Genomic DNA, 27440 nt, shown 5'->3' with positions numbered 1-27440 from the left:
GTATAACTGCTGTTGAACAATTGCTGAATATCCTTAACCAAACTCAACCTGAACCTTAACCATTAATTGCAATTAACAGAGTCAACAGAGAGTTTGTTGATAATCTGAGCATGTGTAGATAGTCTGTGGGTGGACTATCCAAGTTAACCTTTAAACGGTGTGGGCTTTTGAACATAAGATTCCATTCTGCAACAATTCAAGGTTCTAAAATTATATGTTGTCAATGAACCCAGATGTTCTTTAGAAGACAAATTTTCCAACATTCCTGTCCCACCGGTGTGACTGTACACGAACGAACAAACATACCACTGCTGAATGTCTTATTAAGACTAACGCATCTCAGAATAAAGAAACAAATAAGCATGCTTCCACCAATCCAAGTGACCAGTAATGTCAGACAGAGCAAAGGCCCAATACCCTGCAGGTTAAGTGCTCTCTCAGACTTGGAGATGTGAATGGATGGTGGAGCAGGACGCAACTGACCCCAGGCTTCACAGAGCTGTCGGAGACCAGGAGGAAGCTACTGCTGGGCCAGTCCACTGTTGTCCATACAACAGTTCCTGAACCCTGGAGACCTTTTATTTGTCCAACAATGTCTGCCAGTGACTCCAATTAAACTAACTTGTTTACCTCCCCCTGTTACAGACTCAAGGGAAAGGATGGGCATTTCAACAACTCAAATGGATACAAAAGAAAATCTTAAAAAGAAATAAAACAGGAAACCCTGTGTCACACAAGCTCAAGGATTTGGGAGAAAACGCTTCCAAGGTTGACCCGGTTTCCCCATTCCGCAAACAGCGGCTTTGTGCCGGTCTACTGTTCCATTAGTGACCTGTCTGGTGACATTAGAAGCTGCACGGCAAACACAGTATAGCCTCGCCTCTCTCACACGGACAGAAAGAATTAATGAAATAAATTAAATAAATAAATAAATGAATGAATACATAAATAAATATATAAACCAATAAACAAACAAATGACTAAACAAATGAAGGAATACCACCAGCCTGGAAAAGTAGGTTCACATTTGAAATGGAAATGTTACCCTTTACAAGCGAGAAAGCCTGCAGCTGGGGCTAAGGTATTCACATCCCTAACACAGATATCCAGGCTGCATAGGCATTAGCTAGCAGAGTAGTTCAATGCCAATTTAGCATTGTGCAAGAGGTTATCAGACTTGTGGAAAAGTACTACAGGCTGTCTGGTTGGTGGTATGTCAGTTGGCACAAAGCCAAGTCAATTATCAGCTCATTTCAAGTGTGATTTCCTCCATTACAATCACAGAAACTCACCAGGCCTATTCCCTTGTCAGCAATTTCATCCAACAGATCCATTGTCTAAGTCTAAGTCTAATAACAAGGCACTATCATGACTTTTATATCTACCTGATTAGCAGAATTAATCTGGCAAAAGTGAAATAAAGCATGTTGTGTGGGGGAAAAAAAACATGTTAGTTTTGAAGCTATAAAGACTAGCAAGCAAACCTGGAATCATTAGTACCCTTTACAGTGAGAGCGTTGGTCAAAAGTAGAATGTGCTGTGAAAACAACGCTTCAGTGCGTAGAGGGCTTAGAAGCACAGGCATGCACAACAGGCAGAGGGGGGCATTGTAAATGAGAGCGGTTCCCCCCAAGCTTCTGTTCTGGCTTCTGATGACAGCGAATAGAGAAGAGTCCAGCTGTGACGTTTTTTGGAGAAGAGAAGAGTGACGAAGAGTGGCGAAGAGCGACGAGGACAACGGTGATCTTTTATCTTTTATTCCTTTAACACGCAGAGCGACAAGAGGACACAGTGACGGGCGGCAAGCACCTTTGGACACACGAAAATGGCTGTCACGCCACGAACACCCTACATCCCCCACCCACGTCCCTGCAAACCCTCTTCCCAGCACAGCATTTCAGCGTGGTTAAAAAAGTGCTGGCAGAGTTGGGGGTTGGGGGGGGATGAGGCAGCATGGAGCCCCATCCCCTCTCACCTCTTGAGGGTCCCGAGGTCGGAGAGGGACCCGAGGGAGCCCAGGGAGCCCTGGTAAAAACTTTTCAGGAAGCTGGGGGTGGAGAAGGTGGAAGGGAGGCTGAAGGTGGACTCGCTCTCCGACATGCTGCGCTTTCGCCTGAGGGCCGTCGGGCTGGGGAAGGGGCGGGTGGCACGGGACCCAAGACATAAAAAGGCCACCAAATAGTCATTGGTTACACAGTCATGCTTCACAAAAAAAAACATCAACCACCAGAAACCATTCCAGTCCTAGCTAGTGCTAGTCAAAATCATAATGTGTGAAGAATTAAAAGTAGTTCAAACCAATGCATGTAATGTGCTGTATGGAATGGAAGCCAGGAAGGCACAAAGTATTCCAATGAAAATGTGTGTGTAAAAGTTAAACAAGCAAAAGAACAAGAACACTGCTTTTATGGTGTGGACATGCTGCTCACTTCAAACACATTAGTTTCAATGTTATAAGTCAAGGAACTTGCACCTTAGAGAACACTTCTCTATATTCAGTATCAGCTTCAGTATTAAAACAAACACTATATAACCAAATCTGACTGCAAGCTGTGTCATCAAAAAACAAGAGATAAGAAAAAGACATTAAAAACTGAAACCCTGGTTTCACAAAGTAGCTGACGTCCAGCCATCGGACATCAAGGGCTTGACTCAAGCTCAACCCAGCTGCTGACCAGCACACAAGTCACAGACGCATGATGGAAGACAAGGGAAGTGAGTCCCCTGACTGCAGACAGGAAATGATGTGGCAGGAAGTGACATACCTGCCCTGGAGGAGCTCTGGGGCCACAGACTGCTGCCGGCGGAGTGGGGCTTTGGTGGTGTTGCTCTGGGTGTCGGTGAAGGAGATGCGCTTCTTGACGGGCGGGTGGCTAAAGGTGTGGGCGCGCCGGCGGAAGGGCGCGGCCTCGGGGTCGTCGTCAAGGAAACCCGGCGGTGTTCCAGGTGGGGAGTCTCCGGGAGACTCGTCCTGCTGGGAGCAAAGACGAGTGTTACCAGCGGGATGGGAAGAAAGAATGTGTGTGTGTGTGTGTGTGTGTGTGTGCCTGTGCACGTACTCTACCTGTCTGTGTATGAGGTTATATAGGAAACTAAAAACAACCAACCAATAGCATCAAAATGTTAAAAAATTGCTACACTTCACACAGCACTGAGGCATTCATATAACAATGTAACATTCAGGTTCAAGGTCTGCAGCATTTCAGTTCAAAACCAGTGTTCTGTTGCTTTCATGTCCACAATGAGCGCATGTTGCAATCTGACACGCTGCAATATGACACTTCACAGAGACCCTATTCCCAAAAGGTTTTGGTCAAACGCCACATCACCTTCCCTTGAAGTCTACGCATGAGGCATGTACAGAACCTGAGAGCTCTTACCTCACCTGTCCCTAGAACCAGTCTGGACCTCAGCAGCAGAGCAGAGAGTGAGGACCTACAGTAGCGTGTGTCTGTCCAGTCTGACTGTGTGTGTGCACTCTCTGATCTATTGTATGCTAATGGCCTGTGTCCTGTGACTCTGCACGCGCTCACAACACACACACACACACACACACACACACACACACACAGAGTGTGTACCACTATGTGGAGGTGAACAATAGTGACGTTAACCTTGCTTACTACACAGACCCACAGAGGAAGGCATTTCTGCCCTTTCCATCCCTCTGTAGCTCTGAGCAGAACTTCCTCTCTTCCAAAAGCAGCTCTCTCCGTTTCCTGCTTTGTGCACAACATCCCGACCCAGCGCTGCTGTGAGTCAGCAGTGCGAATACGAGGGCTCAGGCTCAGGCCAGGGCCAGGAGGAACACAGGCCACTGGAAACACACACTCACTCACTCACTCACTCACCTCACACTAACACACACCATCTGCTGTTTACATAACTCACACACACAAGCAGGCTCCACAAAGGCCCAAAAAGGGCAAGAGAAGAAGGGATCCGAATAAACAGGCTCGTCTTATTGAGAGGGACAGCGATGTGTTTGGCTGATAGCGGGTGAGAGCGGCTCTACGTGGTCTGCCATGAACTCGGGGGACTTGGACTTGAACTTGACCTTGACCTTGGCAGAGTGATTTTCAAAGTCAATAAAACATGTTGTACCAAATCCAACAGCCAAAAGCGTCACAATTGCATTAAGAAATCCCTCTCAAATGTCAAGTTATATAATTCAGTATATTTAGCATTTAAAGATCCCACAAAACACACACACTACTTTTAGTCACATAAAAGCCATTCTAGGAGATGTCATATCAACATCACTACAACTGACAAACTCAGGAGTGACTGTAGGTTACTGAGAATCGTGGAAACTGTAGTGATGGACGGTTTCAATAAACATTGCAGTCATCCCATAATCAAAGGCTTCTTGATTCGACCCGACTTCTCTCCGGCCCATGTGGATGCTTTAAAAGTGTCAGTTAAATTACTGACTGTGTTGTTGGCCAACACAGCGCATCCCAACTGCACTTGATGAGCTGGTTGGCTCTGCTGTGCGTGTGCCAATACATTGTTGGGGTGAATGCGAGACTTTGAGAGTGCAGAGCTTTGGAGAGCAGCACCACACTAATGCATTTCATTTACCTCTGAGGCCAAAGAGACAGAGAGTCAACAAAGAACTGCAGTGATTACTCAGATAAACTGCTCCTCAGCAGAATAAAGAAGTGCAATCAAAGTGCTGGCCATCTCTGGTTGCAAAGACAGGGCAAGCCTGGTCTCTGTGTGTGTAAGAACACTGACCCATAAACACTGTCCTTTAAAAGAAGCAAACAGTGTAACTGTCAATTAATTTGCCAAATGTCTACCACTCCCTCTCTGTGGAAAGTCCGTGTAAATTCTCAATGAAAACAAAAAAAATATGAATAAATAAAAATAAAACCAATCTCTTCTTTGAGTCTGTGTGTGGAAGAGTGTGTGTGCGCTGCAGGTTGTTTGTGTCACATCTGACAGCTTTAATCACTTCATCTCCCAGCTCACATGGGCCCTGCCCTATCCTCTCACCACAGACACCTCTCACACCGCCAGGCAGGAAGCAGCTTCATCTGCGCTGCATGTGCGCAGTCCACACCTACTCTTCCCACAATTCAAAGCAATTCAACTGTGACATCAGATCTAGACACCCTAATATTAAAGATGCAGTCTGTGACTGGTTTTGGAGCTTAAATATTATCAATACCTCTCAATCACAGACATTGGATTTGAATGGCAGACTAGCTATCCGACAAAGAAATACGCTGCTGATGGTGCTAGCAAGGACCAACTACCCAACAACCACTCTCTTCAGAATGAGAAAAAAACCTGCGAGACTCCAGCTTGCCTGTGAGTGAGTGCTAACTTGGCGAGCAAAAGGGAGAAGTCAGCTTACCTTCCACCTAATTCACTCCCTCTGGGCCAGAGCCTGAGCAGCCTTGCTTAACACCGGACAGTTTTAAAAGTTAGTTTATGCTCCCAAGTGTCCTGGTGGTATCCATAAACAAAGGCGAGAACGGTATCCAAATAAGTAATCCATACGGCGGTGTGCCAACAGCAGCATAGAGCAGGCAAAACAAACAGTAATGCTAGATAGAGACTAGTGTTCTGGAACAAACGGACAGCGAGCAGCCAGGAGACACGTGAGCCCAAGGGCCGCAAGCAGGTGTGCTATTTCACCTGCAGAGGTAAAAGGCACCACCTGATGTACACCTGGAGCTTAATGTGTTCTTAACCATATACCCTTGCCTGCTGCTGTGAAAAGCAGACTAAGCGGTAGAGAATGTAAATATGATGATGATGATCAGTGGCATTCTGACAATAGAAGAGTGAACTGAGTTCCACACACTCCTACTGGTGGGTGATGTAATCAGTAAGCAGTTATCTTCAAAAAAATCCAAAATCCCCTTGCACAGTCAATTAAGTTGGGTCGTTGGACGCTGGTGACTTGCAGGTTTACGATTAATAAAAAAGAAAAAAGGATCACCGCACACCACTGGACTACACTTTTAGACTTTTATTACTATACTTTTATAATAAAAGTATAAAAGTGTAGTCCAATGGTGTGCAGTGATCCTTTTTTCTTTTTTAAGCAGTTATCTTCCTTTATCAGCTTTTACTAACTGCTTTTGCCTCGAGGATGCAGCCTGGCCGACGTCATACAGCCATTATACATGACACTGGGCCAAACACATACCCAAGTGGGTACTTTCACAATCAGGGTTTCACAATAAGGCCTAAAACTCAACTATTGAATTTAATCAAAACATCTAAATATTGTTTAACCTACATTTGTTGAAGGATAAATCATATATTATTTAGGATATATAATGTTCTTAGATCTGTCTGTAAATCATGTCAAGCACTCACCCTGATTGTGAAACTACCTAGCCCAGTACAGTAGCACTTGACTCACACCTACTATAGCTAAGATGGAGAACTGGGGAGAGATAGTGAGAGCTATTTGTGGATTGTGTTTGTGGAGATGAGACGCTGTGCTTCTGAGTGTCAGGATCTATTCCACAGCATTTATGTAGAGGATGAGAATCCACCCTCCATGAATGCAGCATCTTCATGAGTCACACATCATCCGTTCCACTCTAGAGGAGCTACAGAGAGCAGGCAGTTGGGACAACCATTACTGTTACATTAGAGGTTTCTTTTGAACCCACAGACTTAAGCAATAAGCCCCGAGAGGCGGTGGGTTATACTGTATAATCGAACAGCTAAGGGGCGTTGTTAGGCACGATGTGAAGCGGAGTGCCTAAAACCTCCTTAGCTGTTCGATTATACAGTATAACCCACGGACTCAAGTGGCTTATTGCTTTTCTAAAACGGTTACTACGTCGATCTAGCAAGATTACATGAAACGAAAGCACAGCAACGACAATATAACGATGTATTCATAGATAATCTTTCTTCCGCCAATAAATATATTCCCTGCATATGAATGGTTGCCATGCAACAACAAGACGCAGCCACTCTAACTTTTGTGCTAGTTTTGTGGTAGCGCATTACTATAAAACGAAATGCGGTCAAGGTGTGAGTTTATCGTGATATTTACAACGGCATCGAACGCGATTCAGCCACAATTGTCAATCACAATCAAGGACCGGAACTATCCGTTTTAGAAATACCAATAATCCGTAGCAGTCGGAACGTTACGTTGTTTTGCAATTCACGTCTTGACTATTAGCTTTTTTCCCCACCCAACATGCAGCTCTGTGATGCCATACCGTATGAGGACAGCGTGAGACGCAGACAGAAGGTATGTAAAATAACAAGTCTCAGTATCTCACAACCTGGTCTATGGCTCTGTGAGCAGCAGCGGGGCGGCTGGTGTGGACGGTCAGTCCGTCGCAACAGGAGGAGATGGAGGGCCGACAGGCGCCTGGGTCATGAGAGGACTCCTGTGGAGGCCCCTGAGGGCCATCAGGAGGGGCGGCGGGCAGCCGAGGGGCCTCCCCGAGGGTCCCAGCCACACACACACCACATTCTGCACCAGGGTGAAGATGAGGGCCCGGGGCCCGGGACCCGCCTGATCAGCGTGGAGAAACGTCTGCCAGCCGACGACAGGCACTTGGCAGGATGGCTCAGGCCCTGAATCACTCTGTCTCAGAAGTCCCTCTCTCTCTCTCTTACTTTCTTTCTTTCTTTCTCTCTCTCTCTCTTGTGGTCTCTTTGCTCATTTCTTCAATTCAGCCTCCTACCCTCTCACTCTTTCACATTCTCTCTCTCACTCTCTCTCTCTCTCTGTACCTCTCTCTACCCCTTTTTTTCCCTTCCTTCCTCACACCCGAGTGTGGTGTTTGACCAAGGGGGCAGGCATTAGCACTGCAAAACATGTAGTAGATCACCAGTTGGACAGGGTGGTCTCTTTGATGGACGCCTCCTGTCCAGAGACTGGAGCCATTCACATGCTCATGACTGAGGATGCAGCCTAGGAGCGTTGGGAGATGTCAGGTTATGGAACAAACTTGTTTACATGGGTCAGATAGTGTAACTGTGTGTGTGTGTGTGTGTGAGTGTGTGTGTGTGTGTGTGTGTGTGTGCAACAGCTCTGAGTATTCTTAAATGCAGTGAGGGGAGTGAACTTGGTTCAGTGGACTGGTTGGAATGTTTGTTTACAGTGTGTGTGTGTGTGTGTGTGTGTGTGTGTGTGTGTGTGTGTGTGTGTGTGTGTGTGTGTGTGTGTGTGTGTGTGTGTGGATGAGTGCAAGAGGAGTAGTTCTGGGTATTCTCACACACACACTGCAGTGCTTGGACGAAGGTGGGCGAATACTCACCCGTTCAAAGCTGCTCATGCTGCCCATGCTTCCCAGCCGGCCACGCATGCGGTTGGCTCCCTGCGCACGAGAACAGAGATGACCGTCAGAGGCCAGCGCCTCCAGGAATCGCTCAAGGGCAGCACATAAAGCTCACAGGTCACAAGGGTTTCACAGAAATCAAATACAGAGAAATATTCTGCCTTGGGAAATCACACGGCTAAAGACTAAGTGGCAAGGCCCATGCATGCCTCCTATACAGTTAACCCTTCTATCAAACACTTCATCCTTTATCCCAATACTGGAAACTTTGCTATCACACATGTTTACAGACAACACAGACAATAAACACAGTAAACACAGACAATACTGAACTCTGAAGTAACAATTTGAATTTCATCGGTTTGCTATTGTCGACTCAGAGGATTTGTTTGGGGGGGGAGACTTGCAAACAGATAAGCAATAAGCAGATGGTGGGGGACGTTGTGTCCGACACACCAGTGTCCTCCTGCCCGACAAAGGCACTAATCATATGATCACACCACTCGAGCCGCTGTGGTCGTAGGCACTCACTCACTTACGTCGAATATGGGTCAATCCCAAATCCCTTCCCTGACGAGCAACAAACAAGAACAACAACAGCACAGGACAATACGGAACGCAACGGAGCGACGCGGCGGCTGCACAGACCCGGGAGAAGATGTTCTCCAGGGAGCTGGTCAGGGAGTTGCGGGCCTTGTTCTTCAGGAGGTCCAGTTTGGAGCGCCCTGCGGTGGACGAGTTGTCCGCGGCGGTCCCACCGCTTGGTGCATTCTGCAAACACATCATCAAAGAACAGAAGGAAAGAGTAGCGGGGGGGGGGGGGGAACAAGGGGAAAAAAGAAAGAGTGATTATCAATCCTGCCACGTACGTTATGTGATTAATGAAACTGGGGCATGTGGTTAGGGGAATTCAAAGAGATTCATTCCGAGACGCTACGCCAGCACAGGTCCCAGGAAGACTAGCACAGAGAGTCCAAGGCAGAGAGAGAGAGAGAGACAGCTCTAATCGTCTGCTGCTATATGTGGAAATGCTGCGGGCAGTTTCAAGAGTTCACTTCCTTCAGCTGTCAGGGCAGCAAGTCAGGTAGGCAAGAGACAGGAAGAGATAGAGAAAGAGAGAGAGAATGCACACGAGAGAGAGAGAGAGAGAGAGAATGCACGTGAGAGAGAGAGAGAGAGAGAGAATGCACACGAGAGAGAGAGAGAGAGAGAGAGAGAGAGAGAGAGAGAGAGAGAGAGAGAGAGAGAGAGACAGACAGAGAGAAGGGGGGTCAGACAAGATTGACAGGCAAGTTCACCTGATCCTCATCAGTGTCAGACAGAGTGGGTAGACGGTCACACTGGAGACTTACTCAACAAGGAGTGTGTGTGTGTGTGTGTGTGTGTGTGTGTGTTTGTTTGTGTTTCGAGACTATGCTTGAGGCACAGGAAAGTGTCAAAGTGTGTACTTCCGTTGTGTGCTTCTGAAACTACATCTCTATGTATGTAATGCACGTGCTGAGGAATGAATATGAATGCATGAACTTTTACGTACTTACATGCATACCTCTGCATATATTTGGGTTTGGGTATGTGTTGCATCATTGTGTGTGTGTGTGTGTGTGTGTGTGTGTGTGTGTGTGTGTGTGTGTGTGTGTGTGTGTGTATGTATGTGTGTGTACCTGAGGGGCCTCTCCAATGTGCACATGGGATTTTTGTTTGGTCTCACACAGCTGTCTCAGATGGAGAATCACCAGCTCATTCTCCTCATGATCTGAAGCCGGCTTCATCCTCTGAGACACAAGACACAAGAGAACTCGTTATGAACTGCCTCAGCACACAAAAGACCCATTAAGTCTGCACCGGCTGAATCGCTGGACACTGTCCATCTGTCCTGAATCGACCGTGCTCCGCTTACGGCCCGGACAGGCTCTTACCTGGACACGCTCAAAAATGTCAACCTGCTCGTTGTCCGAGAGCTGAGAGAGATACTTCTGGATGGCTAGCTTCGCCCGTGGAGGGTACAGACCTGAGTGCACATAGGTCGTGGTCACACGTGGCAGTTATACGTGGTATTTACACGTAAATGTATACATTCTTTACGTTCAGATTTTTTTATGCACAACAGATGAAATGTTAATAATAAAATGTAATACATTTTAATTTATTTTTTAATTAAAAACAATCAACAAAATGACCACACAAACAGAATGGTCCCCCTGGAACCCCTCTTACCTTCGATCCTCTCACAGAGCTTGTGCAGGTCGTGCATGGGGCAGGCCTCGCACAGTTTGACCTGGGTCTTTGCACTCTGCAGGGCAGCCGCCGTACTGAAGGCCTGCTTCATCGTCAACATCACCTCATCCACCTGAGAGAGACAGGGAGAGAGAGAGAGAGACCAGTAAAGGGGAGAGTGAGGCAGAGAGAGTCAGACAGAGACAGGGAGAGAGAGAAAGAGAGAGCAAGAGAGAGAGAAAGAGAGAGCAAGAGAGAGAGAAAGAGAAAGAGCGAGAGAGAGAGCAAGAGAGAGAAAGAGTGAGAGTGAGCGAGACAGAGAGAGCTGTCACTTCACACCTCATCATTTACTGCAGAAAAATGAACCCAAGAAGCAGTCACTTGATTTAGAAATCCTTGACTTTCACCATTCAATCTGCACATTTTTGCTAAAGGGACAATGGCTGGCTGCAGTGCTATTTCGGAAGTAATAACTGCTTCAGGACTTTCACATATCTCTAGAAACAAATCCACTCTCCTTTTTACATCTTGGCATGCGTTAATCATTGACAAGGTTATTGTGATGCTATCTCGAGGGTGTGATAATTCATTGATAATGAACAGTAAATGTTTCACAGCGGCCATGAAACCTTACAGCACTATAGTGGGGGAGAGAACATAAAACCGAGCTAAGCAAACAAGCGTAATACACAAATCTCCAACTTTAGGCCATATTGTAAACAGTACAATACGCATAACTCCATAGACATGTATGCACAGGAGGGAGGGTGCGGCTGAAAAAAGGGAATTGTACGTGAATGGTTACAGTCCCATCTCAGACAAGGCCAGGGCACTTGTTCCTGTCTGCTCCTTGTCATAAATAATAGATTAAGCCCCTCAGAGGGAGGGGGGAGGGGGAGGGGGAGGGAGAAGAGGATGCTGGGAGATTATCAGGCGTCTCACCAGAGAGTCGCTGGCACACTGGAAGACGTAGCACACGTACTGGCTGGGCCCAGACTCCACTGGCTCACGGCAGATGAAGCCAAAGTGATCCGTCTGCTTGATACCCTGTGTGCAGAAACAGGAGGGGAGGGAATATTGTGATTGTGAAGAGTAGAGACATGAAGGAGCACATAAAAAAGGCTGCTAATACAATCACGCTCAGGGCAATAGAACCAAAAACGCTCCCACATGGAATGAATTGAACATGCTATAACTGCTCTCTAAGCAGCCAGGCTGCCAATTAAAATAACCTGCATAAATATACGGTCATCTCTATAGCACTAAAATAACTACCCTGAAACCAGCTTTCTAGCTAATGCCAGGGAAACTCATGATAATTAGCACCAAATGTGTTAGGTTTTTAATGTGGGGGGCAAGTACATAGATGTTTATCTGATCTTGTGGCAATCCTCCATGTTTAGACCACATCCTAACATGTTTTAAACAGCAACAGAATGAGAAGCAACCCCTATGTCTCCCAATAGCCCTTCACTAGTTTTTCAGGCTAATTGCCTGAGAAGCACTGTCATCAGCATGACAAGGGGTAAAAATAGGAATCTAATTTGTGGTTGAGACACGAGAGAGTGATTCAGTTGATACTAGTTCACCAAATGACTGTAATCATCATGTTTGTTGGAAAGAAGGGGGGGCTTTATACTGTATTTAAGGGTATTCAGGAGAGATTTTAATACATTTTAAGGGCATCTAAAATGTGCTGAGATCATATTCATTCTTTGTTGACAATGGTGCATGATTGTGGAGGATCAGTTTATTCCTATGAATCACTGATTAAACAGCACTACAGAGAGTAACTGAGGCCAGTATACAGTATATTGGTGGCAAAGGAAGTGTAAAGAAAGGAGAATGGGGAAAAGATAAACTTCAGTGTAAACAACTTCAGTTGGACACAAAACAAGTGAAGAACATTGCGAACCTGAGAGCAAGACGAAATGTCTTTGAAATTCTTCTCCAGCACCACCGTCTTGCTGTCTGGACTGATGAGGTTCACCTCAAATCGGCCAACCTGCACAAAAAGACAAGGAAATAGTGAATTAGAAATCTAACCCTGTTGCAATGGTCCAGCAGACATCCAAAGAAAACACAGCCCAAGCACACAATGTCCTGCTCTCTCTAGTGACAAATGGCTGCAGTCCTCCCAAGGACCAATTCAATGCAACCCAACAACACTAAAGCACATAAGCCAAGGTCATGCACATAAATGAGCAACCCACTAAATGACCAGACACAACCAATGCATTTCATATCATACCCCCTCCTTGCTCAACTTTTGGCAGCTGACAGTAGCTTACTGGCTGGCTCGCCAACATGCATATCAATGACTTAAAGACGAATACAACTCCTCAGGTGGGCATGTGCGCCGAGTGGCTGGGCATTGGACGCCCTCCAGTGACGGGCCTCTGCTCTGGGCGAGGGCCAGCAGGTGAAGGGGTCAGAGCTGGGCCACTGACAGCTGGAGAACTTAAAATGATTTATCAATTCGAATCCAGACACCAAAGATGGGTGGGGGGGGGGGGGGGGGGTTTAGGAGAGGTGTATTGGATTTCCACCAGACCCTGTTTACAGCTAGCACTGCAGCGCTCCACTCCTCTGGGCTTGGACACATAAAAGAACGCCTTCAGTAAATATTATAACAAGCCAAGAGCACTGGGCGCTGTCTGGGGCCTGTACAGTTAGTCTTATGTAATTCTTGGTATGGTAGCAGCAGCAGTGGTTTGCTCACGCTTAGGTGAGAATCACGTGAGGGGGCCAACGAGACCCTACAGGACCCTGCTGCCACCCCCGGACACACGTGAGCCGTGTGTGTGTGTGTGTGTGTGTGTGTGTGTGTGTGCGGGAGAGAGACACAAACACGAGGCCCCTGAGGAAACGAAAGAAAGAATAAGAAAGACAGCCTGGTCAACGGGCCAGAAGCATTAACACATCAATGTCCGTTTAGACGCAACTTCATCTTGGCCTGCGAATGAAAACATGACATGGTGTTTATACAAACCAAGCGCGCCTGGCTAACATTGCATCCTGCTAACCACAGGAGAGCGCAATGACTAGCTAAACACTAATGTGTTTTCCACACATATGGCGAGTTGGGAGGAAGACGGACACTGGTGCTTCTCATTCGTCTTTTATACATCCTCCCTTCCTTCCTTGGTCCTCGTCCTCACTAATCTAGATAAAGAATGATGGGGCAACAATGGGATAGTCTATCCAGTGTTAGTTATAGATCAGTGGGAACGAGCCTGGAGGACTGAGCATCGAGGATCGAGGAGAGATGTTGAGAGGCACCCATGGAGCGGCAGACAGACGAAGGGCAAAAGAGAAAGGGACGAGAGACAGGTACGCACCTGGAAGAGCATGGTGCGGTTCTTGTCGGCGTCGGAGGGCTGCACGTGGTTGGGCGCGCTGGCGTGGCGCCTGCGCTGCGGCGCGGCCTTGAGGGCGGCCTCGCGGGCCTTGCGCTGCTGCAGGCTGCCGCCGGCCAGGCTGTTGCAGCGCGCGCGCACGGGCTCCCGCCGGCCGTCCTGCTCCTCGAAGCCCGAGTCCTCCAGGATGCACTCGGGGAAGGCGCCGCGCAGGCTGCTCATGCTCGCGCTGCTGCTCAGCCCGAAGACGGCGCCCCCGCCCAGGGGGTCGCTGACCGTCGCCGCCGCCGTCGTCATCCCCTCGGACTCGCCTTCCTCCTCCTCCTCCTCCACCACCGAGTCGCCGCCCTCGGGGCTCTCCGTGGAGGAGGAGGCGGCGCCCAGCGGGTCGTCCCCGACGATGAACTCCACGGGCGCGCTCTCGGTGGAGCCGCGCTGGCCGTTGAGGAGCCGCTTGCGCTTGCGCTCCACCTCGTGCTGGCGGAACTTGTCGATGCAGTCGTCCACCAGCGTGGCGGGCGCCTTCTTGTGGGCCACCGTCACCTTGCCCCGGTAGAGCACCTCGAACTTCTGCGAGTTGTAGAAGGACTCGTCGCAGCCCTCTTGCTTGGGCTTGGTGTCCTCCTTCAGGGCCACTTTGGACACCTGCCTGATGCTGCTGATCACCTCAGGAACCTAGTCAGGAAGACACAGAAATGCACATTATTAAGCTCACTGGAGCTTCACAACAGAGAGAGAGAGAGAGAGAGAGAGAGAGAGAGAGAGAGAGCGAGAGAGAGAGAGAGAGAGAGAGAGAGCGAGAGAGAAACAGTGCTTTGTGATAAACAGTATATTAATGTAACACATGCATAATATCATTATTAACATAGTGTTAAACTAGACTTTCACTTGATTAAGAACAGGTGCTCTGCTGTAGGCTACAGTATAACTTGCTTATCTATATATTTTTTACAAATATCCAACTTCCTGTAAATGTCTACAGCAAGAAAATCAAATAATGCCGACAGAATGAATCACTTTAAAGTGAAGTGTTTTCCAGGCAACACCTAAACCCCTAGTCCACAGGCTTCTCCCTGAGGGCTGTGTAGTGAGCTTATATAGGCTAACTGTAGAGGAGAGAGCAGTAGGTTAGTGCTTTGCTCAAACACTGGTGATAAATCAAGGGATTCCTTGGAGATCAACAGAGGAATCCCCTAACATCTCTACATCAGGGAGGCTACACAGTGCTATTACATGCTTCCATCTGTGCTATTAGGAATTAACAACAATGAAAACACCAAGTCATGATAACATTATAATTGCGCTGAGCACAACATTCATATGTTGTGTTGTCAGTACACTGTTAAGAGTTAACACACCAGCAAAAAGAGATTAAATCGATCAATAGGGTGTGGACCAGCTATTCTTGTAATATTGATTTGCATGAAACACAATATCCTGTCTGACTGTCTCTCCCCCTCTCTCTCTCACTCGCTCGCACACACACACACACACACACACACACACACACACACACACACACACACACACAAGCACAAACACTCTCACACACACACAGCCTTGCTCTTCCACTCATTCACTATCCTTCTCTCCCTCCCTCCCTTTCGCTCTCTTCGCAGCATTGTGACGTGGGTCTAAGCGCTTGCTGTGACATTCATTAGAATAGCTACTCAATACTGCCATAGACGCAGAGCATTTATTCATGGACCCATTAGTGGCAGGGGCTAAAAATCATTCGCAGACCCACACAGCGAGAGGGTTCTAAAGCAGACACAAGGCTGCTACACACAGGCATGAACTCCACACATTTGACTTGCTTCCATGAATGAAGCTGAAGTTTAAAAATAGATGAAATGCTCAAAGCATAGTTTCATCATTTCTCCACAGCGACACACAGTGAAAAGGTCTTTCTCTCCCTCTCTCTCTCTCTCCCTCTCACTCACTCTCCAATACGTATTATGAAAACATAGCCTACAAGGCCATGCAGATGAAAAGGCAATGATTTACATTAGTGAGACAGGTCTAGCTGAGAGAATCGCAGCGGTCCTCCAGCGACAGACAGGGCACATAACCCAGAGAGGAGCCTGGCGCAGAGGCAATATAACGACCATAAAGCTGCCAACACGAAGCCCGCAGACAACACAAAATGTCTACGAGTCTCTCTGGCAACCTTCTGGAAGTTCTATGGAGATGCCTTCATCTGGAACAGCTATCTACAGTTAGCCAAAGCGCTATTCACAACTCCAAAGCGTTCGAGAAAACCTACTGGAAGCCTCTGGATGTACCAGACAGTGCTCTTACGTGGACAAGAGTGTCTGTCTGTGTACTGGATTCTATTAATAACTCTAAAGATGACTTGGTGTGTTAAAATTAGTCTCCGAGTCTATGCAGCGGAGAGCAATGTGGGGTTGTAGCAGGCTGCATGACTTGGTGAAACACGAGTGCCAGTGTAGCGTGGGAGGTCATGGCACGGCAAAAGTTAGCCGCTTTGATGACCCTCCCCACGTAAGGCACAGGCCAGTGTTTAGAGATCTTGGCTGTGAAAAACCTCAATCAATAGCACTGTGTTCTGCAAATAGTGCTGACTCCAGTGAGCAGCATGAGAACCCAGCCCAAGGTAAGAGAGAGGTCCAAAAACATTTGCCCGTCACAGGACAAATAATAAGGAAAAGAAAACACCCACGGCTCTCCAGCCTCTCAAGGTCACACTGCCACACGGCTCGCTTGCTCGAGGCGGTGGAGGGGAGGAGAGGAAGAACAGAGTAAGGCTTTGTGGCGTTGGTACTCCTCTATCAGCATCGCTAAGCGCCAAGGGTGGCTTGTTTGAGAAACAAATCTTAGGTTCACCGGGGAGCTGAAAAGTGAGCTGTGTATACTGTGTGTGTGTGTGTGTGTGTGTGTGTGTTTGTGCACGTGTGTGCGGAGAGTCCAGGAGGGAGGTGGTTAGACCCTAGCCCTGCCCCAGTGCCACGTAAGGATTTAAATCAAATATTTTCCCTGACCCTCTCCATGCTGTTACTGGGGCAACGCAGGAGCCATGGCGTTATGTAAAAGGGTCCTCCCTGACGAGTCGAGCGAACTGGTGGAAAATCACGCTGCCCTCTGCACAAAAAGGGCCATTGAGATGGAGACGGAAAAAAAAAACATCCACCCTCAGATCCTCTCTCGGGCACAAAGGGTTGACTTGTGGGACCAAGGGGAAAACGGGTGTGGTCCGCTTGTTGGTAACTGACAACTGGCATGAATCCCTGGTGTATTTGACAACCTCCTGGGATGTCACAACAAGTAGATGATGTTGCCAGTTCTAAACTAAAACAAACCATCTGGGTAAAGGTAAGGCGGAGATTTGTCTTCATTCAATCATAAAATTCTTGTGAAATCACAAATAGTTGTGGTGGTGGACAAATATGAACAAGATGTAAGCTGTTGTTTTTAAGATAATACATGTCTGAATAATATCCAAATCTATGATGGAACGAGCTTTGATTGTTCCCGTCATGCACTTGGGGGTCAAGGCGAGTGCTATCATTTGTTTTGGAGAAGCAGCTTTCCTCCTGAGTAGATAGAGTTTTGGAGCACCAAGCTCACTCTAACCCCAGTCAAAGAAAGAAGGCCAGAGGATGTAGGTCGCCAGGGCAGAAACCATGGGTTGGTTGACAACACGACTCCTGGATCTGTATTTAGTCACCATCACCAAGTGTAGTGTTGTGCACAGCTGAGCAAATCAATCCAACCCAATCCAACATACAGTATCGCGATGCAGGACAATCAAAGAACTTCATTATTCAAAGAATGTCATCCACAGAAAAAAAGACATCTAAATCAATGCAGACACTGGACAGTGCAAAATAAAAATCCATTTCTAGAAATAAAAAACCTGAACTGTGTCACCTCATCTTTGCCTGCTGTCCCTCAAATCCCCAACTCCTTTATGAATTATTCATAAATGTCGTAAAGCCACACCACCAGCGTTTAATCTGATTAATTATTTGTGCTAAACCCAACACCAAGAGAGCTTGGCCACACACAGTAACATTAAAGACCTCAGGAGTGCGGGTGGAGACCTTACTAGGTGTCTGAAGGAGGCCATGCCGGGGCTCAGCACAAAGCCATAATAATGCCTCCTTAATCCTCATCTGCCACTCGGCCTCCATGATGATCATATCCATCTCAACAACAAACTGCCATACAGAGCCAACAACACAGGCTTTTCCATGCCTACATATGGCTTGGTGTCAAGGGGATTATTGAGATTTCACTAGTATTGGTAAGAAACGAGATATATTTTGTAGTTGTATTTGTATTGCATGTCTTAGCAATAGAGATACAATTATGTCCTGGCAATAAAGTTATTTGAAGAGGGTGAAACTACAATGCAGTGAAAGCGACAAAGGATTGGGTAAGCTTGGTCTAAAGCCTAAAAGGAGCTTGCCAAGAGCGGCACATCATGACTTGTTACACAGCACGCCACTTCAGCTACGCTAACAAAAGCCCAGCTTGCATAAACACACGTAGCATCTAGCTCTGGAAGCTTAGCAAAAAACACAGGGGATTGTCTGCCCTACGACCTATGCATGGAAAGCACTGGCAGTGGAAAACGGCACAGTGCAATGTGACTTGGACTGGTGTCTGTTGTCATACCCGCAAAACACACACCCTGGTTACTGAAATAATGACAGAGAAAAACAACTTATGTTTTTTTGTTTTTTTCCATCAGACAGGAACACTGGGGATCTGTGGTGCCATGGAAAAAAAAGATAGCGACTCCTGGCATTGTGACTCGTTTCTATGTACTGTACAAAGACTGGCCCCATTAAACGATTCACACTTCAAACAGTCCTCTATTCTCAGCAAAACATTCAATTAAACTGCCAGTTTCACAGCAAGCTAGACAACAGTATATCTATGACCTCAAAGCCTGATCGGAAATGTCAAGATGAATAGAAAAGATCCAATTAAAAGCTTTTGATTTCCTAAAAAACAAACCTAAGACAGCACTAGGGGAAAAGAAAACCCCGCTTGTTACCAGGTAATTCCGCAGAACTGTCATTACTTTGATAAGAATAAAGACCTTGACATGTTACATAAGCTTGATGCATTATTATCAGTGCAAGCAGAAAGCAGTCTTGTCTACCCTCGTTGGACTGCAACCCTTACATGCATTCTGTGCAGACAGAGAATTGTCCAACAGTGAAAGTCAAGGAAATAGACACAAATATGACGAAATCCTTGCAACCTGACACATATCGGCTGGAACCTGCCAGTCCAGAATAAGGACAGTGAAAACAACAAAGACATAAATAGACACGTGCCTAGTTGGAGGCAAAATGGAATGGAGTCAAAGGTGATGGCGGCGCTACCAACGTTTTCAACATCATTCCATTTGCCAGGAATTTTGTTTGGTCTCTCATCATAAGGCTATTTCGGAGCCAGGACTCCTCGGTTGAAGGCCGCTCTTTGTCCTCTTTGGCACAGGGAGCTACGTCACAAGCATCGTCTAGGGACACAGGCGAGGGAGTCGGAGCATGACCGGGGCCCCTATAGCGGAGCAGATAAAGCCTTTGGTGCAGTGCGTCTCTGGAGACCAGAGTCCATGAATGACTCAGTCAAACTCCACTCGCGACACAGGGGACACCGAGTCGCTCAGTGGGCAGGACTGCATCGCCGTCTCAGCGAGCCGCCGTCTCTCGTCCGGTCAGCGCAGGTGGCCGACAAGCGAGACCCCCTGAGCTGCATGCTAAGTCCGGTCTTGTCCTGCTCATCACTCTTCGGCTGTGTGCTGGCCACTTTTACTGACACCTGCACAAAAGCTCCGGATCTTCCTCCGAAGCCATCCGACTTCAGCCCTGCCAGCAGCAGTAGCGTCCTGAATAAGAAGCTAAGCTCAGATTAAAAGAACTCTCTGTCCTCCAAAATGATGAGGTGCAGAGAGTGCCCAGGCAAAGGAAAATGTAATAGGAAAGAGCAGGTGGTAGTGGTGGCCTAGTTCTTCCAATCATGACACAGCACTTATTCTGCTACATCATGTGACCAGCAGACAGGAAGAATGAATTACAGTTTAAATTTTTAAAAAAAACTCATCATAGCCAATCTGTTGTTGCTAATCAATAAGCAACAAGAGTGAGAGTACTTGCTACCTGAAGTATTGATTACAACTAATGGTGGTGTTTGGATGAACATCAAACATTTTCTGTACCTTTTATACCTTTTAGTCCAGTGTTGAAATTAAGATTTTTAAAAGAACTACCATCACCTGGATCACTAAAAGACCCTTCATAGACACTGCTGATGAACCACCAGAAGCAGAGGCATGTCTCAGTCACTGACAGAGACCCATCTCAATGTATAGCTATGAATACTGTATTGTTTTCTTCTCTGTGCGTGACCCCCGATCATACTTGCTCGCTCAGAACTGGACGCTGCTTCTGCAGGCCCCTGCCACCGAAATGGGCAGCCGACAAAAGCAGGCGCATGTCCGGGATTCCATGCGAAAGGTCACAAGTACAACACAACCACAGATTGGCACGATAGCACCAAGGACTTGTCTATTTACGGGCTCTCCAGGACCTGTATGACTGGGTTCTTCACGTGAGGCTAAAGTTCATGCCCATGAAAGACCACCTCTACATGTCCCCCAATAACATATTCTAAAAGAGTGAAAGGCAATAATAAATAAGCAGTCAAGATAGATCTTTGACATGACCTACTCTGTAGCACAGTGGCAGCTATAGTATAGCGCTTTGGCTTGCAAATGCACCAAGCAGCCAGTTCTCTGACAAAAACACTACTGCTAGATGCAAAGTAGCATTGGATTCCTCCTTGGCACACAAACAAAAGTGACAAGTTGATTCAAAAGGTGCAGAAACACGACACCACTTCAGAAAAAAAAAAGTCACTAAATGTACAGTAAGGCCCGGATTTCATACCCTACTGTGCAACAATAACCCCAGACATTCTACATTTTCCACAGTGAGCCATTGTTTCAACTTAGCGGGGGGGAATACAAACAGTGATTACATTACACAATCACAAACCATAATACCACTATTTAACATAAGTCCCTATACTCGCCTCAAGAGTGCACTTTTTGTTATTATTATCATTTTCAGCTATTAGCACCATACACAGAATGCAGCTCACTTACCACACATAACCTAAAAAAACCTCTTGATTACCAACTAACTACCTGCAGTGGGTTGCACTACTAGATGAACACAAATTCCATCGTTGCTTAGTTGCAATGGATATTGGCACTACCTAAAAAGCAGCTGGACAGACAGCACCAGATATAGAATAAATTGGGTTATAAATAGCCCCCATGAAACCAAGCTGAAACAGATAAGAGGGGGTTCATTGTCTTTCCACTTGTGGTGGTGAGTGGCACTTAGACTGTGCTGTGCAAAGCGGCATAGCCTTTCCAAGGGGAACCATGCCTTTTGTGTTTTATGTGGGTATACCCTGGATAGCTCTGGGAGTGAGCTGTCTCTGTGATTGAGGAGGGCCAGTTAAGTGTGCCGAGGGAGCTCTGGCTAAGCATGGCTGAGGGAGGCATTCCACGTGTGGCCCAGCCAGGCCCACCGAGCACATGTTGCTGCAATCCAGCCTGTTTTTCCTGCACAACGACGGAGCTAGGGCGGGCGGCTGCTAGGGCGAGACTCAAGTGGGAGGCTCTAGAGAAAGAGAATGCTTCTCCCTGGGCAGCGAGACACTAACTTCCCTGTCTGCCTGCGCAACCAGATGCTCACACTCACACACACACACACAGTCACACACACACACTTTCCCCAGTCAAATGCACACACACACACACACATGCAGAGGCACTTATTTGAGTGGCTGAGTTCTCAAGAGGTGTTTAATGCAGTAGTATATTACGCAAAGTTAAGAGTTGACAGTTGTGGTCATACTCATGAAAGGCAGACGGGAAATGCACTCTCCTAACTTATTCTCAGCTATTGTTTGTGTCACACAGATGGAACTAATTATATTAGCCCTAGAACATGCAGTGTCACTAAATCAGGGGATCTGATGACTACGCACTTTTTCCACACCACTGTCTTCAATCAACCCTGTACACCCAAAGGTGCAATGCAGTCAATGTCTCTGAATGTGTGGGGATGTCTGCCTGAAGATATTAGGGGCAAAAAAAAGTGCATGGAATGTGGGAGGCAAGCCTGCGCCAGATGTTACTTTTTTTAAAATACAGCAACAGAATGAATGGACAATTTTGTTTACAGAATCATCTCAAGAAGCAGCATTTACAGACTATACACACATTTGGTCCTACATGGGCATACATCATTTGCAATTCAGTAGTCCCGTGGTATGTTGTCAGCCTTTGCTTTAGCATGTTACACACCGAGTGCATCACAGATGTAAAGCCTTGTTCGCCCATAAAACCTGTGTGCGTGTGTGACAGCGTGTGAGAGACACAATGATGCACAGCCACTCAGAAACGTGCGTTACCTTGTTTGGGTCACCAGCCTTGAAGACATGGCATGCCATTTCAGACTCGGGGTTCTCCGGCTGACTTCGGATAAGGTAGGCGAAGTAGGTGAGGTCATGGCTGTTGTGAATGAACCGTGATATATACTGCGCTTTGTGCTCAAATATAAACACAGACGCGTTGTTGCTACTAGCAGGCACACATCGGATAAGGGGAGGCATGAGAGTCAAATTAACTTCCCTAGCTTGTCCGGGTCCTGATTCGTTCTTCTCACTTTTCCTTCGGATTTCTGCCACCAGCCATGGTAACATAGGAAGCGTAGTCCTTCTGTCAAGAGACGACCACCCCATGTACCAGAGCGCAAATTTCTTATCTGCCTTCGACAGATTATTCCCTTTGTCATCCTGACCTTCCATCTCTATTTAGCTGTAGATTGGGTTAAACGGTCGCGACGTTACTGTAGCTCTCTAATAATTGTCAACGGCTAATACATTCAACAATGAAAAACAATGAAAAATCAAACATCCAACAAATCAACGCGTGGCTGGTCGCTGACATTCACGCCCCATTCCCAGTTCAGTCACAAATCTTTTGTTTGGGGCAAAAGTTATTGCAGCAAATGTGCACTCGCCACGCGCCCCTCGTGTTGTTGAAAAATAAAGGATAAACACCCGTGCTGTCCACAAGACAGTTGGAGTGTTTGCTTATTTGACATCTCAGACATTGCCTAAGTTTACTTAAAGATATAGTGGGGAAAATGCAACTGTAAAAAAATAATCCGCGGAAATATCTAAAGGTTAGCAAAGGCCGCACCGCACATGCAAATTAAGTTTGCAACGAACTAAAACGTGGCTTTTGCAGCCTCTGGTGTAAACAGAAAACCGACATTGGGGTTTCTTCACACAGAAAAGTAGCGTTCCCAGTCCCTCAATCTCCCTCTGCAAACACTGTTGTTCCGTTTGGACACAAAAGCTACCCGTTGGCTAAATATATATCCTTGGGCTCCTTGTCCTCTCACGTTGTTGTCTCTGCATTCTGACTTTGCTCCGAAATTCTTCGCACGCGGACAGGGCTCTGTCCGTTCCACTGCTTTGGGAGGAGTGTCTGAAGCTACGTGATAGGAGTCCCACCCGAGCTCATGTGCAAGGAACAGACTCTCCTAGGCTTGCGATGGGAGGAGAAAGCACACGTGACCTAGCACGCCTCGTTGACAAGCAGTGTGGCATTACTGGTTTTGAGTCTCAGGTAAATCTTATTCGGACAGGTGTGAGCAAAGCGCCTGGCTACACAGGTGGTTGCATGCACAGCGCTGAAAAGAAAGACGAGGTACGTTCTCACTTCCCCGTATTGACACAGCTGTGCATTTTCCAAGTAAACGGGAGGGGTCAGGGCGCGTTGTTAGCATGTTGTCACTGTTTCGCAAACATTATCAAGTAACATGTTGCTCTGTCAAAACTTATTTATTACTGTTCAATAAATTTAGCATAATGCACCTTTTATCGGGGTTCATGAACATTGACCTCGCAGATTATTGATGGTAGCCTATAGGCCTATAATAAAGCCCTGCCATCTCACTATCTATTTGAGCTCATCTGATTTTTCCACTTTGCTGTCACTATTCCGAAATATGGTTTTAGCCTGAACATTTGGTTTGTTTTTTTAAGTGTCTTTTCCCCACCCCGACGCAACACATTTTCCTGAAGTGCTGCTGCACATACATGTTGCTTTGAAGCCCTAGGCGGCTCTGCTTGTAACTGGATGCCAGGGATGCGAGTCCGATGAGTCTCTCCTCTCCCAGAAATAGATTAAAAATGCAGCGCATGTAACCTCATCAGACAAAGTCTCCGACTAGGAGACATTTGTGCTCCACTGGGGGCACTTTCTGTATGCGGCCAGTAGTCAACACAAACACCTCAGACATCAGCAACGTTATGAGCCCAAAATAACGAGTTCATGTCAAGGTTTTCGGTTGTTTGTTTATTAATTTCCTTATCCATTTACTTTACACACTGGCAAGTAATACGTTTAGCATCAAGCATGACATTTAGTAGACTTTCTTCGATAGTTGTTTGTGTGAGTAACAGTACCTATAAAGCTGAGAGCAGCTGAGTTTTAATAAAAAAGAAAAAGAAAACAAAATGTATAATTACCCCCCTGGCCCCAGCACATTTACAAGGACACATAGGACATTATTAATGATGCACATAAATAATAATACATTAGAAGAATGTAAACATTTTGGTCAATAGAGAGTCAAGCATTTTCAGTACACAGGGGAAGGCCACATGGAGTGCTTAAGCTTTATACAGTCTCCAGAGCTGCTGCAATTTCCTTGAACTGTTGGTAGAAGTTCTGTAACAAAGACAAAGGAAGACATACAGTATATTATCAGTGTGTCTGGTCAAGTGTATGACTTATCAAGTAACATAGCTGTAACAACAACAACAACAACAACAAAAAACATTACATTATTTGAGAATGAACGAGTGGATGCATGGGTAAATGAATCACTGAGTTACGTTTGCATTAATGCATACTCAAGCCTGAAAAGCACTCCACAAACCACACCTGAAACTGCGGGACGGACATTTCAAAAGACTTGTAGGACACTTCGCCGGAGGAGTCAGCAATCTTCAGCAACAGGGACACGTATGGAGAGTTCAGGGACCGGCACGTGTCGCAGCTCACTGCCATGCCCAGCTTCCACTGCATGTCCACCATCTACGAAGGACCAGAGGTCAGCAGAGGTCCGAAGCAGCATGCGCACACAAATAACCATGATTGAACAGCTGAGGAGGTTACCCAGCAACATGTCATTAGCAAGGTATTTGTGTAGTGGATAACAGATTTATGTTGTGTTTCAGATGGTGTCATCTCTGCCTGATGAAGGTCTAACGACCGAAAGCTTGCACTCAGTAAAGTTAAAAAAAATTGCACCAAGACTGGAAGTGTGTGGATTCTTCTTTAAAATTAGGTGGTGTCATCTTAAAACAAACACGTGAATGGCCTACATGGGCTTCAGGTGCCATGACAGGCCTGTGGTTTTTCTTGGTCCTTGTTTCTGAGATGTATCCTCTGTCAGTGCAATAGAATTAAACTCAGGAATAAAATGTCTAAGGCTCTTGATTCACCATTTGTACACATTTCTTTAAATAATTCAAACAGCATACATTTTATTTTCCATATTATTGTCTGTGCTCCAAAGCCTCATGGCTGTGGAGGACCTACCTGTCCAATGTTAGCAATTGCGTGGGCTTCCTGATAGGTGTGAACGAGAGGCCCATGCTCACTCCACAGCTGATGCACCACCTGCAGCGCAGTCTTGGCCCAGCTCCTGCTGCCTTCACCCAGCCTGGCCACCAGCTGATCAGCCGTGAGATTGTTTTTCGCTGCAGTTCTGTGGAAGAACAGCGATTTCAGAGAATGATTGTTCTGCTCTGCATGTGAATTGATAAGGTTGAGTAATTGTGTAAAACAGGGGGTGTGATTCTGTGTAAAAGAACAAAACAGATGACACGATTACCTGAAATTAGATGATAACAATCTGATGATGCTTTGCAGGGCTGTCCACTCAAGGTCTATGCCAGCTTTCTGGAAAGTCTAAAGAGTGGAATGAAACTCAATCACCAACACTTTACAGAGCTGCAGTGGGGTATTTAATTACCTTTATTAGGTCATCAATAATAGTTGAAGACTGCAAAAGCAGTTATGTGCCTTCACTCACATCATAGATTTTAGGCAAATCTACTGCACGGTTTTGTCCTTGAAGATGAGCCAGAATCTGCTGACACTGGAGAGATTAAAAGATTACAATCAGAACCGCAACTCCCACTGAAGGTCGTCATAACAAGCGTGTCTACACTTTTGTCTATCACCTATTTGTTTTGTGTTCATCAATCAAGAAAACTAACATTCACTGTAAACCGTAGCCTTGAATGGCCTACTAATGTTGTTTGTGAGGAGAGAATGCACATAGAAATATGTTACAATGTATTCATATGTAGCACTGCTAGGCTATTACGTTTAGTAACATCTGTCTTACTGTTTCTGCGAAAATGTCTGAAGGCAGTCGTCCAATATTTCTGACAGTGCTGTCAAGTCCTAAGGGAAAAGCATTGCTTAATAACAATACTATACAACGTAAGCGACATGACTTTTAAGTTGCTTTTTAATATCCTGTCAAAATACTTGCAAAAGTGAGGGGCATGTCAGGACAACTTGGTAACTTAGCTGTGTTAGCATGTTAACTAGCAAGCAGCATCTGTCATCTACTGACTTATTCTCACTTAACAGTTATCTTGTAAGGGGTTACGGTTTACCGCAACGTTGTGACATTTACGAGAAAGTATAGCTACAATAGTATTTAATGATTAACAAAAACGGAAGCAAAATGTTACGAGGCAAGTATGCTAATGTTAGTTATGGCTACATCTTGCTAACGTTAGGTCTCCTGATTCTGTTCTGTAGTGACTTTTGATAAGCAGCTAACTTTACCCAGAATACATTTTACGTATTCTAAGAAGATTTTGCGTTAACGTGTAAATATTAAGTTATATCGTGAAACCTACCCGACGTTGACTCCAACCCTGGCATCGCTGTAGACCTACTGTAGTCGTAACTATTTTACAAAGTAGACAGTTGCAGCAGCAGCAAAAACCTGACCTACCCTAAAAATCAGGACCAGATCCTATGCAGCCTTTCCCAGTAGGGTAACGCAAGGCATATGTTTTGTATCGATTGATTCAACAAATGTATCCTTTGAGATTATTGTCAACTTCTACTTATTCCAGGAGTGTTTGATTAGTTGCTTTTAGCGCAAAGCCTATGGATACATTGCCCTCTAGCGCTTAAGAGTAGAGTTGCACATGATAAGTTGATAACATAGACTGTATACAGTCTATGGTTGATAACTACAGCGTGGCCTGCTCAATGGTGTTTTTTGCCCCCAATGGCACCTTCCAGGCAGCACAGCCTAAAAGACACTACCTTTACCCTATTCCTAACCCTAACCCCCTCAACCCTCATCCTTCCTACCCCTAAACTGAGGGGAGTAGTGCCTTGAAGGCAGCGCTGCCTGGAAGGCACCATTGAGGGCAAATAATCCCATATGGAAAAGATATAGAAAAAAATTATATGCCAGCCATG

At 46.2% G+C, this 27440-nt stretch overlaps 2 protein-coding genes across 4 annotated transcripts in view; both read right to left on the bottom strand.

Moving 5' to 3' along the window:
• The window catches only part of tbc1d4 (TBC1 domain family, member 4), a 33659-nt gene extending 10278 nt beyond the window's left edge, over positions 1-23381 (bottom strand). The window contains exons 1-11 of one of the 3 annotated variants that reach the window (XM_062534211.1): positions 22316-23381; positions 13832-14524; positions 12406-12495; positions 11433-11537; positions 10491-10623; positions 10193-10284; positions 9938-10048; positions 8925-9047; positions 8256-8315; positions 2766-2974; positions 1976-2128 (exon numbers count right to left, since the gene is read on the bottom strand). In XM_062534211.1, coding sequence (XP_062390195.1) covers positions 1976-2128; positions 2766-2974; positions 8256-8315; positions 8925-9047; positions 9938-10048; positions 10193-10284; positions 10491-10623; positions 11433-11537; positions 12406-12495; positions 13832-14524; positions 22316-22711 — 2165 coding nt within the window. In that variant the 5' untranslated portion in view covers positions 22712-23381. The remainder of the gene's footprint in view (positions 1-1975; positions 2129-2765; positions 2975-8255; positions 8316-8924; positions 9048-9937; positions 10049-10192; positions 10285-10490; positions 10624-11432; positions 11538-12405; positions 12496-13831; positions 14525-22315) is intronic. The other 2 variants (XM_062534212.1, XM_062534213.1) reach the window with 2 other exon arrangements.
• An 872-nt stretch (positions 23382-24253) lies between these two features.
• commd6 (COMM domain containing 6) lies at positions 24254-27115 on the bottom strand. Its single transcript, XM_062533420.1, has 7 exons — positions 26864-27115; positions 26338-26396; positions 26020-26085; positions 25819-25895; positions 25524-25692; positions 24864-25016; positions 24254-24647 (listed from the first exon to the last, which is right to left on the bottom strand). Exons 1-7 carry the CDS (start codon positions 26886-26888, stop codon positions 24597-24599), a joined length of 600 nt encoding a protein of 199 aa, XP_062389404.1. The 5' UTR covers positions 26889-27115; the 3' UTR covers positions 24254-24596.
• Positions 27116-27440: the final 325 nt, after the last annotated feature.

The sequence above is a fragment of the Sardina pilchardus genome, chromosome 4 (genome assembly GCF_963854185.1).
Source record: "Sardina pilchardus chromosome 4, fSarPil1.1, whole genome shotgun sequence".
NCBI lineage: Eukaryota > Metazoa > Chordata > Actinopteri > Clupeiformes > Clupeidae > Sardina > Sardina pilchardus.
The sequence above is the reverse complement of the archived record's forward strand: the minus strand, read 5'-3'. Positions and strand labels throughout refer to the sequence as shown.

Excerpts from the sequence above, each read along its gene's own strand:
- commd6 (XM_062533420.1), bottom strand. The coding sequence starts at position 26,888 with ATGCCAGGGTTGGAGTCAACGTCGG. Across the intron at positions 26,397-26,863 it reads AGGGTTGGAGTCAACGTCGG|GACTTGACAGCACTGTCAGA; the intron begins GTAGGTTTCACG and ends CTTTTCCCTTAG. Across the intron at positions 25,017-25,523 it reads CAATTGCTAACATTGGACAG|ATGGTGGACATGCAGTGGAA; the intron begins GTAGGTCCTCCA and ends GGTCCTTCGTAG.